The sequence below is a fragment of the Sardina pilchardus genome, chromosome 23 (assembly GCF_963854185.1).
Source record: "Sardina pilchardus chromosome 23, fSarPil1.1, whole genome shotgun sequence".
In the NCBI taxonomy this organism is placed as follows: domain Eukaryota; kingdom Metazoa; phylum Chordata; class Actinopteri; order Clupeiformes; family Clupeidae; genus Sardina; species Sardina pilchardus.
Genome location: NC_085016.1, coordinates 17439717 through 17452216, shown reverse-complemented (window position 1 = coordinate 17452216; position 12500 = coordinate 17439717). Strand labels below are relative to the sequence as shown.

Below are 12500 nucleotides of genomic sequence, written 5' to 3'. Positions count from 1 at the left end.
TGTGTTTTCAGTAGATTGCTTTTATCTTGTCACACTAGAACAATTCTCTATGCGGAAATACATATTTATTCCACTGGCTACTATTTTTTATTTAAAAAAGCAATCTGTTTTTTTCTGTGCATGGTGAGCTAGTAAGATCAATGTGTGTCAATCATGTGTTATGTGTGATGGAAACAAACGCTGGATGGTGTATGTGTAAAGTATAACAAGTGCATCACTGTATGTAAACTGTTTGACAACCGTGATATTTTGTCGGAAGGATCTCTTAGGTGTTTCATTATGCTTTACTGAAGCACTGTCAGCTTGATGACAGCCTGACACGCGGTTCAAAGAATTGAGACCCCCGAAGGAGAATATAAAAGACGGAAACAAAATGGATTCCCACACGGACGCTATCTTTTTGTCGGCTACCCTTGACCACCTGTGCTCTTCCCCCTTCCTTGTCTCAGGACACCCAGTGCATCGACACCTCTCTGCTGGACCCGGCCAGCAACATCACCACCCTGGTGGGGCCCAACGCCTTCCGCATCCCCCTGTCCATCCGCCAGAAGCTCTGCGGCAGCCTGGACGCCCCTCAGACGCGCGGCAACGACTGGAGGATGCTGGCGCACAAACTCAACCTGGACAGGTGAGGGGAAAACGGAACGGAGTGGTTTCTACGGCAACAGCCGAAAGTGGCTGAGCCATCCACAGTCGGGGGGCTCTAGATGCTCCGATGTCTTGGCTCATCTTTTGGCAGCAAGACCAAAAAGAGTGCAGAAGCCCAACTCCCTGTACTCGGCTGGTAGGGGCATCTTCACTTGTTAGTCAAGACTGCCAGCTTCCTGGAATGCTGCAGGCTTTATGTAAGACTTACTTCCATTAAATGGGAAGAAACATTCTTCAAGTTTTTGTTCTGGTAGAAAAGGCAGCTTGATGACTGTAATAGAGGCGTCAGTATTAGCACACTAATGCTGCATGGTAGTTGTAATTGTCCAATTACATTTAGCCTCTATTGTACTCGGCCATCTAGAATATGTTAAAAGTTCTCATTTGACCACTTTTGTAGTATTATCATTGTCTTGCATATTCACTGAACTATTTAACCAATCAACTAATATGTATGTGTGTGTGTGTGTGTGTGTGTGTGTGTGTGTGTGTGTGTGTATGCAGTTATGTTGTTGTGCAAAGGCTGTGAATAGCATTTGAACCTCAGTGTTAGCCATTTGAGACCACAAAAGAGCAAGTGAAATTGTGTGCAAACTTCCCCTTTCCTCCGTGTACCTGCCTGAGCCTGAGCAGACTGGCTATTGACTGTTGAGAATAGAGACAGAGTGCTGTGCTGTGCTGCGCTGTGCTGCTCCCCTCTCTCTCTCTCTCTCTCTCTCTCTGCTCTGCTGTTCTCCTGCAGCAGAATGCACAAGCAGGAGCAGGAGAAAGAGCAGGAGAAAGAGCAGGAGCAGGAGCAGGAGCATAGTGGACCCTTCTCATCTGCCCCCATCACCCAGTACAGGGCAGGGCAAGCCCTGAAGGAGAGGAAAAGAGAGATAAAAACAGGGAGAGAGGGTGACAGAAGGAGAGAGAGAGAGAGAGAGGGTGACAGAGAGAGGGAGAGAGATGGAGAGAGAAAGAGGGAGGCAGGGAGAGAGACATAGAGAGAGAGAGACATGACATGGTGGGGTCAGGCTGAGATGAGGGAGGCATTTTGGGGGGGGGGGTGGCTGCACAAAGGTGGTGTGAAGGAGGAATAAAAGAATATCAATAGACAGAGTGAGAGTGGCAGGGAGAAGAGAGGGATGCACATAGAGAGAGAGAGAGGGGGGAATAAAGTGAGGAAGAGGAGGAGGGTGTGATGTCTTTAGAGGAGGAGAGTGAGGTGGCAGCTGGGTCCTCGGGCGCCGTGTGTCCCCCCCAGCACCTCCACCTCCTCCTCCTCCTCCTCCAGTAGCAGCAGCAGCAGCCTTGTCTTGCGCCTCCACCAGCGTCTCCTCCGTGCTCCCTCCTTGACAGCTTATGTGAGAAGTGCAAAGTGTGTTTTCAGTTATTGAGTTCACATCTCAGCGGGAGGCGGCTTATCGGCTGCTGCAGGGTTGAGGGGGGGGGTGTTTAGGGGTGGGGTTGGGGTTGGGGGTAAGGGTGGAGGAGGGGGATTACCCTTCACCCTCCCCACCTCCACCCCTTGAACCTCTCACTCACTCACTCACTCACTCTCACCGCCACACAGTTGAGACTTTCAATGGAAGAGCGGAGATGGCATTTTAAAGCTCTAATTAAAGAACAGCCCGTTTCTATTTTTTATTTATATTTATATATATATATATATATACACTATACAGTATATACAGTATATATTTTTTTATATATACAGTGTATACTGTATATCTTTTTTTTTTTCAAATTGGATAACACCTACAGTATAGCTCAGCTGATTAACCAAGCCAAGGTCAGGAGTCCCGTTCCCAGGGAGTTTATGTCTATAAATCTGATCTCCCCTCTTTGTTGTAAATCACCTTGAGGGGATTTGTCTGCTAAACGAGTTCTTCTCCGCAGAGCTGAGCTGTGTAATGCCGCACGCGCGGCTCCGTCCGCACTTTAACACAAAGGATTACGGGCGGAATATGAAGCCTTTGATTTTTATAATGCAGTCAAGTCAGGTGAGCGCGGCAGAGGAAGAAGGAGCACAGCGTTCAGCTATCCACTGACTCTGGAGCAGACCTGGCGCTAATCTAGGGCGGGTCCGCAGGGGGGAACGGGCCAGAACAGGGCCACATTCGGGCCACGTGTGGAACAGTTCTGTTTCAGAATCAGGTCCATGGTACCTGAGATACGTGGTTATAGGATTTGATAACATCAGGCTAAAGTTAACCTTATCCTTTGTGCATCATCCCAATCTTGAAATGAACCACAGACCTCAAAACAAGATCAAATATACATTATACAATATGTATGAATGTATCGAGTCTTAATATGTAGTCGTTCTCTATTTAGTATTTAGCCAATGGAGCTGTCATTGATGCATTAAAAATAGACTCCTCTTCTTCATCATCATCTTCATCATCTTCACGGTTCTGTAGTGCAGGGAGGCTCTTGGTCCCTCACATGCTGTGTGGAAGTGTGTGTGGGAGCTCTGTGCCACGGTTGTGTACTGTCCAAGTCCAGATCTAAATGGAACCTCTCTCTCTCCCGTCTGTCTGCTCTAACCAGGTACCTGAACTACTTTGCCACCAAGTCCAGTCCGACGGGGGTGATCCTGGACCTGTGGGAGGCGCAGCATTTCCCCGACGGCAACCTGAACCGGCTGGCGGCCGTGCTGGAGGAGATGGGCCGCGTGGAGAACATCGGGTCCATGACCATGGAGCACTGACCGCTGCTGCTGCCGACCGACCGCACGGGGGCTTCGAGCAGAAACCGGTTCCATTGCAGGGAAGCTGGACAGCTGACAGGAAGAGAGAGGAGCATCGAGTCTGATGTTACATGCACACAAACACGCATATACACACACACACTCTCACACACACCTCCACGCACACTCACACACTCACAAACTAAGACAGAGCCCTGAACAAGCAGTAACAAAACTCCCATCCTGAATATGTTGAGATAAAACTCGAGACGAAAATTGTGCAGGATAGAAATCTCAGCGCGAGAGAATAGATTGCTTTGATCCATTCATATGTAAAACAAATGGACTTGAATAGCGGTGGTGGGGGAACGAAATGAGAGGGGAGAAAGTAATGACTTAACTAAAAGAGAGAAAAAAAAAAGCCCTGGCTGTACGATTCCTGGTACAGTTTTCTATTTCCCAATACAGTTTCCTAGGAAACGCATGTCTCTGCTGTCCATTTATTGGACCTCCTACTCCACCTTTACAGGAAGCGTAGGCAAATGATTGACAGGCGAGGGTGCGGGGCAGGGCGGGGCTTCAACACGTGGGCAGAATCAGGGGATGGTGGCACCCGCTGGAGCTGGCAGAGGAAAAGTGGGAAGATGGGAAACAAGAAACAGGTGCTACAGTGGGCACCCGAATGCCAGCTTGCGCCATCTCCTTCTGCCACATGCCTGATGCAGTGCTTATGGTTTCTCCTCCCCTACATCACATTTACGTTGGAATAACCTGAAAGTACTCCAGTCCTGATTTTATATGGATATATATTTAATATTGCCTTTATTTATACACACGTAACTCTCCCATGGTTTGATTTTTGTGCGGCTTCATATATTAGCCTAATTTACACATGTCTTCTTGATTTTTGGTTTTCTTTCTTGGCTGTTTGTGTAGTGTTTTTTTTTTTTTTTTTTTTTTAAATCATTATTCCTTGGACACATTTTTTTTCATTGCTTCATAGTGCCACCTAGTGGATATCCTCAGCAACAGCAAGGCTCTGCCACCTCGTACTGTAGGCAACCAATTGGGAGTGTGCAGCCTGTAAATAAGCCAGTACATCATCAATTGTACAGCGGTGTAGAACTAATGATTATGACCATTCTTTTCTTGTGTTTTGGTTGTCATGGTGATCAGTAACTATAGCTGCGATTTAGCAACAGAAGTAACTACCAAAATCTGTTCTTTGCAAGTGTGTTTGTCCTGTCCGAGTCGCAAGATACCAGCAGAAGCGGTCAATTTTCTCGGTCACCAATTAAAATGGAGGTGACACGAAAGGCTTGATTTCTGTGCTGTGCCGTGAGTTCAACATGACCAGTTTTTTGCAGCCACATTTTGAACCAATTCCACCATTCGCTCCTTTTGACACTGTTTCAACACCATCCATATTTGTTTGTCTTGTTGATAATAATCATATGAAGATGATGATAATATCAACTGTATTTGATTGTAATTCAGTGATAATTTCTCTGTTGCTGTTGTTGATGCTTTTGAAACAACTTGACATCTTTGTTCAAAAACACAAATGCAAAATGGATGATTTACAGTAGGTGTGTATAGAGATTTGTGTGCTAGAGCTGGACAACGTTTAAAAGAACGTTTTATAAACCTGCTGTGTCGGATTCGTGGAGGTGTTAACGGGATTACAGACTTCACCTCCTCTTCTTAGAGACCTCTCTGTTCCAATACACAGAGAAAACTAGGCCTGTGAGCATACGAGTCAGCAGAAAGAGACTGATGATGATAGAATGCAGTGGATAATTGAAAGTTTCAGCCTTTTTTTCACAGGATGAAACAAGTTTGTGACTAGACTGGTTTAAAAAATAAAAAAAAGTATTTGTATTTTTTTTGGTTCCTTTTTCTCTCTTGTACAAGTTTCTAAAAGCTGTCTATGCAAACTTGCCATCATTTATATTCTGAAATGTACATGCATCAAAGTGCTAGCAGTTGCATTCCATAGATGTCACAGCTCTTGATTGTGAACGTTATATTTATGGTGGGGATGTTACCTATTCTTTTATGGCACGTTCATGATGTTCCTTGCAACAGCTTGCATTTTTTTCTCTTTGTGAAGTTTCTGTACAAAATGTAAGAAAGAATTTTTAAACTGGTAATAAATTATATTTATATGCAACACTGAACTCAGGGGTGTGTTGTTTTTATTAACCTTAGAACCATAGGACATTGTGGACTCTGGAAATAATAATAATAAAAAAAACATTTAAATTAACGGGGGATGTGAATATTTAAAATAACTTTATAATAACGTTCAGCCAATAGGAATGTGGAAAACACAGTGAGTGTTTTCCATTCTCCTTTTCAATGATGATGTCCGAGATAGTGGTGCACTAAATGAATTGGTCATGCCCTAAAGTAATGAGCGTCCAGCTCACTGTCCTGCAATCCATTAGCCCACATAATCTATTATTATTATTCTGAAAGACTTTCTCATTTCATTATAATGCCATTTATGCCCTTGTGACCACCGATTTACTCTGACTGACCTCTAATAATGACCCCGTAGCTATATTGCAAAGTCACACAACTCCAGTTACCCTGGCTCACTGTAAAACAGGCCACGGGATTGGGATTGGATTATTTTGTATCTACCGTACACCTCAAATAGCACAAAAACTTTACGTTACATTTACTTGCTGATGAGTTTGGTAACTGCACTGTCTCTGGATGAACTGAAACTCATCCTCCAATGTTAAGTTGCAAACTCATTGCACCTTAGGAGGACTCACAGAACCCAACATTATTATTTTGATGAGACACATTTGAGATTCTACTCCTCCAATGTAAAACACAAGCAATATCTGACTCACCCAAGTATGTGTCATACATGAACCTTGAAAAAGCAAAAACGCTACATTGAGGTCAACATCTTTTATTTGGGACCCTGATGCACACAATAGAACCTTCCGGAGCATCACCGTTCTGTACAGCCATATGTTACATAGACATAATTAAACATACATTGACTAAAGTGTTAAATAAGGCACAGGCCAAACCCGGATAGATTGGCAAAACATCCTGTACAACAAACAACAAAAGCTTCACACAAGAAAACACTTGGTAGCTTCCTTACGAATCCATTGATATCCATGTACGTCAGACTGATATTTATTATATTCATGTGGATGGATGCAAGGATATCCATTCCTCAGTCATACCACCCGAAGAGCTGCTGACTGTGGGCCGGAATCGGCTTGGATCTGGCACAGAGCTGGGTCAGATCCGCTCCAGGGGGCAGCCTGCCTGAGTGCCAGGTGATGCCCAGAGTGCCAGTGCATTCTGGGTAATACTGGGTAATACTGATGCTGCTGGAAGTGCCAACTAAAAATGCTATGCGGACGCAATATCAGATCTCTCGGTGGTGACGGCATTTACGCAATTCATTTCTATATTAGGACCTCTCATTCCATGCTTCTCTGAAGTCATCATTTAAATAAACAGACCTGATATTTTTTACAAACTCTTCTTGAACTTGTTGAGTTCCCCAGTCCTGTGAACTGTGGTTGTACCATTTAGCATATAGAGTCCAAAGCTTACATAGATGCAGTGGTTGTTTTCCCCCCCACTGCGTGAAATACTTCATCTGCCGTGCCTCACAAACAGACTCTATAACGTCTCTAATGTCCACCATCCCAGCGTAGGGTGGACGGAGTATGGACGGAGCAATGCCCATTAGAACAAATATATGGCTTTCCAAGACTACGAGAGCTGCCTCTTCGCCTCCTTCATCTGTCTCTGCGGTTTGGCGTTGTGGACGTTAATTGGAGGGGAGGGAGTCTTCCGCGCCACTAGAGGGCGCTCTCCTGCCACAGTCACACACCTTTTAAATGGGGTCCATTCAGTCTCGGGGAGCTTTCACAGAAAGCAGGGGGGCTGCTGCGTCACCGTCTTCACAGGCTCGTTCCACCTCCTCCTCTGGGCCTCTTCCGCTTTCGGACGCAGAAAAAAACTACAGCACCAGGAGTTAGGAGGGTTAAAGTTCAGAGGTCAGGGGTTACCCTTCAGCCCTCTTTGAGGGATCCACCTCCTATCCCCCCCGAACTGTCCCCCCCAACGGAGCTCAACCCACGCTGAGTCTCAGAGCTTGATGTCTTGTGACTCGGACATCTTGGCCAGCGTCTTCTTGACGCGGAGGGCGGTGAGGCGGGAGGCGGGGTTATGGGCCCAGCTCTCCATCATCAGCTTCCCCATCTGCCTCAGACACTGGGGGGGGGGGGAGGAGAGCCGTCAGCAACACAACAACAAACAGAACACAACAACACACGCACATACACACACAGATGGAGACGGAGGACCACAGTCAGCGACACAACAACAGAACACACACACATACACATGCACACACACACACACACACACACACACACACACACACACACAGAGGGAGACGGAGGAACAGTCAGCAACACAACAACAAACAGAACACACACACACACACACACACACACACACACACACGCACACACACACACACACACACACACACACACACACACACACACGTCAAGTTTAATAGAATTGTATCCCATTCAGGATTAGCTCAATCGATTATTTTTTTTCTCTTTAAAACTATTTAACAAACTTTACCAAACTCACACAAAGTTCTGACCAAACAAGCAGCACACCTGCAAAAGTGTATGTGTGTGTGTGTGTGTGTGTGTGTGTGTGTGTGTGTGTGTATATTTGTGTGTGTGTGTGTGTATATTTGTGTGTGTGTGTGTGTGTGTGTATATTTGTGTGTGTGTGTGTGTGTGTGTGTGTGTGTGTGTGTGTGTGTGTGTGTGTGGTAACTTGGGACTGTGAGAGTATCTGTTTTGCTGTATCTGCTGGCGTGTTAATACCTCGTCACTGCTCCAGCGGTTGGCGAAGGAGGGCCTCTGTCTCTTGATGCACACCACCTGCCGCATGTCCTCGTAGGACGGGTCGCCCGGCACCAGGTCGTGGTAGGGCAGCTGGTACTCCTCCACGATACCTGCCGGACAAAACACACCACCACGCACGGTCACTCACTCACTCCGAGAATAATAATGAGCACAATGCAGGGGACTGGATTATTGTTCCAGACAGAATCAATAGAGAATTGATCATTGTTCCAGACAGTGAAGACAAACTACCACACAACTTACAAAGAGAAAAAAAGAAATGCCGATTTAGAATGATGTGTAGAATTAGTTTGTTGATGCACAAACTGAATTAATTAATGTGCTAACTCGCTGATTAACACGATGTGTTGTCTGCTTGTTAACACAATGTAGTGTTTGCATACACACCACTCAAGACCTGACACTAACACTGACGACCGATGTCTATTTTAAGCGTCTTAGCTACCTACCGTGACGGCCATCATAATCAAAGAGTATTGTGGTTTTTGAGTTTGAGTGTCTCACTGAGTAATACACATACTGTAATAATAACAAAGCCCAAAAAAGCTCTCTGAATATTGCAGTGCAGTGCCAGCCATGACATACAAGAGCTTTGTGAAATTAGCCGTGGCACGCAAGCATGAGTCACAACACTTTCTGACTATTTACCTTTGCTATTTAAAATCAAACTAACCTCAGGAATTGGCACGGCATTTAATACCTGACGTCAGCTGTTACATGCATGTAGAAAAATCAATCCACTTATTCATGGTGACTGATCTCATTTGAAAAAGAAAGTCTCAGTCCAGATGAATTTATGTGATTTCCTCGTTAATGAATCTCATGAGTCATCTATGGGTGGCCGAACGAGCTTTTGAGTTTAGGTTACTGAGGACAAAGTCAGCCCCTGGCAACCTAACGTTTCGATTTTTATGTTCAATATATTTTTAATTAGGTGATTAATCATCTCAATCTACAGAGCGTACTGTATTCTACAGAGAAATGACTGAAGGCACTAATTCATTTGTCGTAACATTCATGGCTAGGGGATAGAGTGAAAATCTGATACTTTATGTGTACCTGTAAATATGATTACCTCAGCATGTGTGTACTCCATGTGTGTAGGTGTGTGTGTGTGTGTGTGTGTGTGTGTGTGTGTGTGTGTTTATGTGTGTGTGTGTGTGTGTGTGTGTGAGAGAGAGAGAGAGAGAGAGAGAGAGAGAGAGAGAGAGAGAGAGAGAGAGAGAGAGAGAGAGTGCCTGTGTGTCTGTGTGTGTTTGTGTGTGTGTGTGTGTTGGCATGCGTGTGTGTGCATCTTTCTCTTACCCCCCGACACACATCGCCGCACCATCTCCCAGAGGATGAGGCCGAAGCTGTACATGTCGGCCATGATGTAGGACTGGAAGTGGTTGCGGTTCAGACTCTCGTCCAGCACCTCGGGGGCCATGTAGCGCTTGGTGCCCACCCGGGTGTTGGGCGGGATGTCCACCTCGTTGGTGTCGCTGCAGGTACGAGAGGGAGGAGAGTGAGTCACTAGGAGTCCTGCTGCGCCTCGCGCGTAATGCCACGTGTGTCTCATTTACATGGAACAGGTCACACACTTTTATGCCCAGTGTTTTTTTTTTTTGTTTTTTTTCACCATCTGTTTTCTTTTTTAGAGACCAGTCCAGTTTCCAAACAACAGAGTGACCGCATGCAAAGCCATAACAGCACAGGTTTCCACACACTCCTATCTCTCTCTCTCTCTCTCTCTCTCTCTCTCTCTCTCTCTCTCTCTCTCTCTCTCTCTCTCTCTCTCTCTCTCTCCACAGGGACCATCTGCCACTTGTCCTTCATACTGCCTGGATGTGTCCCTCTTTCCCCTCCTCTCTCTGGTGAACTTCACCTCTTTACCTCTCTTAATTACATTCTATTCAATTCATTTCAGTTGAATTTCATTTCATTCACTTCAATTCCATCCAATTCAATTGGAGTCAAGTGAGCTTTAATTATTTTTCATTGCCAAAGCAGAGCATTTATACAGAATTCATGAAATACAATATATGGCGAACAAGCTTTATCTATTTCATTTTCACTATATCTGTCCCCCTGTCTTTCACTCTCTCTCTCTCTGTCTCTCTCTCTCTCTCTCTCTCTCTCTCTCTCTCTCTCTCTCTCTCTCTCTCTCTCTCTCTCTCTCTCTCTCTCTCTCTCTCTCTCTCTCTCCTCACCTGATGAACTTGACGGCGAGCCCCAGGTCGGCGATGCAGCAGGTGCCGTTCTTCTTGACCAGGATGTTCTTGCTCTTGAGGTCGCGGTGGGCGATGGCCGGCTTGCCCTGCGTGCCGAAGATCTCGGTGTGCAGGTGGCACAGGCCCGACACGGACGAGTAGGCCAGCCGCAGCAGCGCCTTGGTGTCCAGCGTGGTGGACTTCAGGTAGTCGTAGAGCGAGCCGTTCTCGTGGTAGTCGGTGATCAGGTAGAGCTGCGTCCACGAGCCCGTGCCCTTGATGTCCGCCGCGATGAAGCCTGGACAGGAGAGATGATGATGATGATGATGATGATGCTGCTGGACACAAACTGACCGCTGTCCATGTTGCATCAGTTAGCCTGTAGCTAGCCTTTAGCTAAAAGGGAACTGTAGGCTAACTGAAGCGACCTACTTATGCTAAGCTAACGGTGTCAGACTGGGTTATTGCACGTACAGTGGAGAAGGGTAAGTATCTTCTTTTCTAAGTCTGGGGTAGATGGCAATTAAGCTCATTTCCAAAAACACTGGCGTGGTCTTGTAGGGAGTTCTTTTAAGTTGCACATGATTCCCTTGTGATGGTTAGACAGTATGTGAAACTGACTTGGATTTGGATGATGCCCATGTGAAGTAGAGAACAGCGTGGGTGTACGTGTGGGTGTGAGTGGGAGTGTGTGTGTGTGTGTGTGTGTGTGTGTGTGTGTGTGTGTGTGTGTGTGTGTGTGTGTGTGTGTGTGTGTGTGTGTGTGTGTGTGTGTGCGCGCGCGCGCGCGCCGTGCGTCTGTCGGTGTTTTGCTGACTAAATCTCACCCAGTATGTTCTCGTGCCTCATCAGCACCGTCTGGTAGATCTCGGTCTCTCTGAACCAGCTGGCCTCCTCGGTGGTGAAGAAGACTTTGACGGCCACGCGCTCGCCCCTCCAGCGGCCCATCCACACCTCGCCATAGCGCCCCTTACCGATCTGCTTCACCATCTGGATCTGCTTGGCAATGGTGCGCTGGACCTGCACGGACACACACACACACACACACACACACACACACACACACACACACATACACACAGACACACACACACACACAGAGTACATGGGTGAGGAGGGACACTTCTACAAGTGATTGCAACAAGTAAGTATTTACACACACAACATTTTGTCCTGTTGTGTTTTATCATTTGTCCTGATCAACAGTTCTACCACAACTCTATGTTGTGGAAACATTGCAATTTGAATAATGACAACGACATGTCCGTGAGCTCCTGTTAACATGCCCCCACAGTGTAGTGCTGTAGCTGATTGGCTGCGTTAGCTGCTGGCTGAAGCAACTCGAACTGGATAAAACATATTGTTTTTTCATCTTTTTTCGTACCGACAGTACTCTGTGACCTTGAGAAATGGAGTTCTATGTGAAAAATCGCCGGATTTCTCCTTTAATATGCTTGGCAATCAATTGAGCCAAACTATATTGGTAGAGCTGGAAAAGATCTATTAATATTGCACCAGACTGTACATCCCTCGCACCTCAAGTTGTGAAGTTACAAGAGAGCTTGTGCTCAGCATGGAGGAGGAAATACATCATTTTTTTGCGTAATTTTCTTTTTTTATTAAAATCTGCTCACAGAGAAAGTCAACTTTAGAAAAACAGCTGACTGACTGCGTATGCTAATATTTTTCTGTCCATCAAACCAGCTTGAACATCAGTGATTTAAATAGTAAATTATTTCATATTGACAGAGCATTCGAGAACTATTGGCAGGTAAATACATCTAAATATATATTATTTCAACACAAAACATATAATTATGCTATATAAACACATTATGAGAAATACAGAAAAAGATATCCTGACATTAAATACTATCTATAAATAAATGAATAGGAGGAGCCTATTTTTGGTACCTCCTTTACTAGTTGTGAATTTAAGAGACTTTTTAGTGGGTTCTCTACATTTTCACATCTGCAGAAGCAGTCTTAGTCTTTCAAAACAACATACTGTAGTCACCCTTTTACATGTTCACTCTCATGTTGTCATGT

At 45.5% G+C, this 12500-nt stretch overlaps 2 protein-coding genes across 2 annotated transcripts in view; one reads left to right on the top strand and one right to left on the bottom strand.

The window, feature by feature from the left end:
* unc5cb (unc-5 netrin receptor Cb) overlaps nucleotides 1-5502 on the top strand; it is a gene marked incomplete in the record, with an annotated part of 206583 nt that extends 201081 nt beyond the window's left edge. Inside the window, 2 exon segments of the mRNA XM_062527646.1 lie at nucleotides 450-628; nucleotides 3184-5502. Coding sequence (XP_062383630.1) covers nucleotides 450-628; nucleotides 3184-3343 — 339 coding nt within the window.
* Nucleotides 5503-6245: 743 nt separating this feature from the next.
* bmpr1bb (bone morphogenetic protein receptor, type IBb) overlaps nucleotides 6246-12500 on the bottom strand; it is a 77695-nt gene continuing 71440 nt past the window's right edge. The window contains exons 9-13 of the mRNA XM_062528016.1: nucleotides 11279-11471; nucleotides 10452-10749; nucleotides 9568-9743; nucleotides 8221-8351; nucleotides 6246-7582 (exon numbers count right to left, since the gene is read on the bottom strand). Coding sequence (XP_062384000.1) covers nucleotides 7457-7582; nucleotides 8221-8351; nucleotides 9568-9743; nucleotides 10452-10749; nucleotides 11279-11471 — 924 coding nt within the window. The 3' untranslated portion in view covers nucleotides 6246-7456. The remainder of the gene's footprint in view (nucleotides 7583-8220; nucleotides 8352-9567; nucleotides 9744-10451; nucleotides 10750-11278; nucleotides 11472-12500) is intronic.